This window comes from Salvelinus fontinalis, chromosome 35, assembly GCF_029448725.1.
Source record: "Salvelinus fontinalis isolate EN_2023a chromosome 35, ASM2944872v1, whole genome shotgun sequence".
Classification (NCBI taxonomy): domain Eukaryota; kingdom Metazoa; phylum Chordata; class Actinopteri; order Salmoniformes; family Salmonidae; genus Salvelinus; species Salvelinus fontinalis.
The window spans coordinates 853979-859235 of NC_074699.1; the positions used below are offsets into that span (position 1 = coordinate 853979).

General features: G+C 42.9%; 2 protein-coding genes across 2 annotated transcripts in view; both read right to left on the reverse strand.

The window, feature by feature from the left end:
* The window catches only part of LOC129834164 (troponin I, fast skeletal muscle-like), a 4933-nt gene extending 4363 nt beyond the window's left edge, over positions 1-570 (reverse strand). Inside the window, exon 1 of the mRNA XM_055898904.1 lies at positions 172-570. The gene's annotated coding sequence lies outside the window, so the exon portion shown is untranslated. The remainder of the gene's footprint in view (positions 1-171) is intronic.
* Positions 571-3747: 3177 nt separating this feature from the next.
* Positions 3748-5257, reverse strand: part of LOC129834166 (troponin I, fast skeletal muscle-like) — an 82315-nt gene continuing 80805 nt past the window's right edge. The window contains exons 5-7 of the mRNA XM_055898906.1: positions 4937-5026; positions 4615-4791; positions 3748-4054 (exon numbers count right to left, since the gene is read on the reverse strand). Coding sequence (XP_055754881.1) covers positions 3971-4054; positions 4615-4791; positions 4937-5026 — 351 coding nt within the window. The 3' untranslated portion in view covers positions 3748-3970. The remainder of the gene's footprint in view (positions 4055-4614; positions 4792-4936; positions 5027-5257) is intronic.

Consider the following 5257-nt stretch of genomic DNA (forward strand, 5'->3'; position numbering starts at 1 on the left):
CCTAAACATTTTTCAGTGAGTAGCATCTATGTACTATGTTGTGTGATAATTACAGTCAGCTAATAGAAAAATGCAGGACTATAAATCACAGTGATACTGAATCTCTACTGAATGCAGAGTTGAAACCAAGACAGGACAGGAGATAGAAGACAGGAATGGGAGGAATCTCACCTAGGAAGAAGAGAGCGTTGCAGGATGGAGGGATGAGTGACTGAGATTGTCAAGCCAGGGAGGAGAAATATGATGAAGGGTATATATAGGCACAGTTCTGGGACCAGCTGTCTGTTTAACCCTAAAAGCGCCAACAGGGGTACATTTTGACCTCAAGGGCACAAAAACGTCATAATTTAAAACGCCTTTTTCTTGTCCTTCTGAAGTTGAAGGACTTGTCAAGCAACTAATAACCAACAAAAACACATAATGTACAATGATTTCTATGTTAATTAATATGGTGGAATGAAAAAAGGTATCTCTTTAGTTAGATGGAGAGGTAGGGGGTAACCAGATGAAATCAGAGATAGACAGAGAGGTAGGGAGTAACCAGATGAAATCAGAGATAGACAGAGAGGTAGGGAGTAACCAGATGAAATCAGAGATAGACAGAGAGGTAGGGAGTAACCAGATGAAATCAGAGATAGACAGAGAGGTAGGGAGTAACCAGATGAAATCAGAGATAGACAGAGAGGTAGGGAGTAACCAGATGAAATCAGAGATAGACAGAGAGGTAGGGAGTAACCACATAAAATCAGAGATAGACAGAGAAGTAGGGAGTAACCAGATGAAATCAGAGATAGACAGAGAGGTAGGGAGTAACCAGATGAAATCAGAGATAGACAGAGAGGTAGGGAGTAACCAGATGAAATCAGAGATAGACAGAGAGGTAGGGAGTAACCAGATGAAATCAGAGATAAACAGAGAGGTAGGGAGTAACCAGATGAAATCAGAGATAGACAGAGAGGTAGGGAGTAACCAGATGAAATCAGAGATAGACAGAGAGGTAGGGAGTAACCAGATGAAATCAGAGATAGACAGAGAGGTAGGGAGTAACAAGATGAAATCAGAGATAGAGAGAGAGGTAGGGAGTAACCAGATGAAATCAGAGTTAGACAGAGAAGTAGGGAGTAACCAGATGAAATCAGAGTTAGACAGAGAAGTAGGGAGTAACCAGATGAAATCAGAGATAGAGAGAGAGGTGGGGAGTAACCAGATGAAATCAGAGATAGACAGAGAGGTAGGGAGTAACCAGATGAAATCAGAGATAGACAGAGAGGTAGGGAGTAACCAGATGAAATCAGAGACAGACAGAGAAGTAGGGAGTAACCAGATGAAATCAGAGATAGACAGAGAGGTAGGGAGTAACCAGATGAAATCAGAGATAGACAGAGAGGTAGGGAGTAACCAGATGAAATCAGAGATAGACAGAGAGGTAGGGAGTAACCAGATGAAATCAGAGATAGACAGAGAAGTAGGGAGTAACCAGATGAAATCAGAGACAGACAGAGAGGTAGGGAGTAACCAGATGAAATCAGAGATAGAGAGAGAGGTAGGGAGTAACCAGATGAAATCAGAGATAGACAGAGAGGTAGGGAGTAACCAGATGAAATCAGAGATAAACAGAGAGGTAGGGAGTAACCAGATGAAATCAGAGATAGACAGAGAGGTAGGGAGTAACCAGATGAAATCAGAGATAGACAGAGAGGTAGGGAGTAACCAGATGAAATCAGAGATAGACAGAGAGGTAGGGAGTAACCAGATGAAATCAGAGATAGACAGAGAGGTAGGGAGTAACCAGATGAAATCAGAGATAGACAGAGAAGTAGGGAGTAACCAGATGAAATCAGAGATAGAGAGAGAGGTAGGGAGTAACCAGATGAAATCAGAGATAGACAGAGAGGTAGGGAGTAACAAGATGAAATCAGAGATAGAGAGAGAGGTAGGGAGTAACCAGATGAAATCAGAGATAGACAGAGAGGTAGAGAGTAACCAGATGAAATCAGAGATAGACAGAGAGGTAGGGAGTAACCAGATGAAATCAGAGATAGACAGAGAGGTAGGGAGTAACCAGATGAAATCAGAGATAGACAGAGAGGTAGGGAGTAACAAGATGAAATCAGAGATAGACAGAGAGGTAGGGAGTAACCAGATGAAATCAGAGATAGACAGAGAGGTAGGGAGTAACCAGATGAAATCAGAGATAGACAGAGAGGTAGGGAGTAACCAGATGAAATCAGAGATAGACAGAGAGGTAGGGAGTAACCAGATGAAATCAGAGATAGACAGAGAGGTAGGGAGTAACCAGATGAAATCAGATTTAAACAGAGAGGTAGGGAGTAACCAGATGAAATCAGAGATAGACAGAGAGGTATGGAGTAACCAGATGAAATCAGATTTAAACAGAGAGGTAGAGAGTAACCAGATGAAATCAGAGATAGACAGAGAGGTAGGGAGTAACCAGAGGAAATCAGAGATAGACAGAGAGGTAGGGAGTAACCAGATGAAATCAGAGATAGACAGAGAGGTAGGGAGTAACCAGATGAAATCAGAGATAGACAGAGAAGTAGGGAGTAACCAGATGAAATCAGAGATAGACAGAGAGGTAGGGAGTAACCAGATGAAATCAGATTTAAACAGAGAGGTAGGGAGTAACCAGATGAAATCAGAGATAGACAGAGAGGTATGGAGTAACCAGATGAAATCAGATTTAAACAGAGAGGTAGAGAGTAACCAGATGAAATCAGAGATAGACAGAGAGGTAGGGAGTAACCAGATGAAATCAGAGATAGACAGAGAGGTAGGGAGTAACCAGATGAAATCAGAGATAGACAGAGAGGTAGGGAGTAACCAGATGAAATCAGAGATAGACAGAGAGGTAGGGAGTAACCAGATGAAATCAGAGATAGACAGAGAGGTAGGGAGTAACCAGATGAAATCAGAGATAGACAGAGAGGTAGGGAGTAACCAGATGAAATCAGAGATAGACAGAGAGGTAGGGAGTAACCAGATGAAATCAGAGATAGACAGAGAGGTAGGGAGTAACCAGATGAAATCAGATTTAAACAGAGAGGTAGGGAGTAACCAGATGAAATCAGAGATAGACAGAGAGGTATGGAGTAACCAGATGAAATCAGAGATAGACAGAGAGGTAGAGAGTAACCAGATGAAATCAGAGATAGACAGAGAGGTAGGGAGTAACCAGAGGAAATCAGATAGACAGAGAGGTAGGGAGTAATCAGATTAAATCAGATAGACAGAGAGGTAGGGAGTAACCAGATGAAATCAGAGATAGACAGAGAGGTAGAGAGTAACCAGATGAAATCAGAGATAGACAGAGAGGTAGGGAGTAACCAGATGAAATCAGAGAGCTGCTGTCCAGTGTGACCCCAAGGAGCTGTGTTTGGTAGCCACACCTGCTGAGCTCTGAACAGCTGGTGATCTGACAGAGTTAGATTCTGCCCTTCCTGACCCATGTGACCCCAGTAAGCCGTCTTCGTTCGCCACACCTGCTGGTGGTGTTTATCAGTCAGGCTGGTTCCTGCTGACTGGGAGGTCTCCAAACAGACTGTGTTAAGTCACACGACAACTCCTCAGTGTGGATTTTGTGGTCCCTTCCAAACGTTGTACCCCTTGAACACTTCAATATTACTTTCGCCATGTAATTTCAACAGCCGGTTTAAACCAGTCAGGACGGTCAACTGGTCTGTTGTTGTGGAGACGTAACAGTAGTGACGCCACAAATCACAAAAACACTTTCTATTAGCTGACCAGGGTTTATTTGATGACAATTAGTATAAATATTGCACAATATATTTTTTGGGGGGAGTCACGTAACTGTTTTTGTGTTACGTGTGAAACAAAAGACTAGATATCCAAGGGGGGACAAATGGAACTCCCAACACATAGCTCGTCAAAGCTGGAGTATTTGATTATACACGTGGATATTTGTCAGAAGAGTTCCAGACAGGTTTCGTTTCTACTCCTTATGAGTCTCAAACATCTTCTTTCTGTCTGATTTGTCTTCGATGTTCTTACGCCAGTCACCCACAGCATCTTTGTCCTGAGGTGGGAAGAATGGCAGAATTAAGTACATGAGTGAAAATGTATTTTGAAAGATATAATATTTGGTGTTTCGGCAGTGGGGATCCTCAGTGTTAGCATGATTCACATTGGAGCGTTGGGTTGAAAGGTTTTACAGTTGTTGCTGCTTAGAGATAGGCCTATTCTGGGAGACATTGTCTTTGAAAGGTTTTACAGTTGTCGCTGCTTAGAGATAGACCTATACTGGGAGACATTGTCTTTGAAAGGTTTTACAGTTGTCGCTGCTTAGAGATAGACCTATTCTGGGAGACATTGTCTTTGAAAGGTGTTACAGTTGTCGCTGCTTAGAGATAGACCTATACTGGGAAACATTGTCTTTGAAAGGTTGGACTTATGATATGACATTTGGTGTCAGAAGTGGGATCCTGTAGAACAGCTACAGAACAGACACATTCGTGGACGAGGCTTTAAAATAAAACGTTCAAATTATTTACCCAGTAAATAAGTAACGTTACAGTCGTATAGTAACCTTATTAAGCTAAACTATAATGATGTTCTAATGTCCAGAACAACCCTCACCTCCTCCTTGACCTCCTTCTTGACTTGCTTCAGGTTGGACCTCAGATCCATGGACACCTTGTGTTTGGAGCCCAGCAGAGCCTGGAGCATAGCATCAGCAGACATACGTACTTTCTTCAGGACGGGCTTCCGGAACTTTCCATTCAGTTCAACTACCTTCATCTTCAGATCCTCAACCTGTTTGGAATCCAACAGGAAGCACTTATCACACACAGACGATTGACATGCCAAACGCCAAACATCAGTGGAACTACTGTTACTCCTGTGGCTCTGTCTTAGAAAGTAAGTTAATAATATGAGTAACAGTGGTAGAACTCCTCACCTCCTTCTCGGACTTGGTCACCTTGGTTGACATGTCGTATCTCTCCTCATCAACCTTCTCGATCTTCTGATGGAGCTTTTTGCACAAGTCCTGAAGAGAGAGAGAGAGAGAGAGATTGAGAAAGAGAGACAGAGAGAGAGAGAGAGAGAGAGAGAGAGAGAGAGAGAGAGAGAGAGAGAGAGAGAGAGAGAGAGAGAGAGAGAGAGAGACAGAGAGACAGAGAGACAGAGAGACAGAGAGACAGAGAGACAGAGAGACAGAGAGACAGACAGACAGACAGACAGACAGACAGACAGACAGACAGACAGAGAGAGAGAGAGA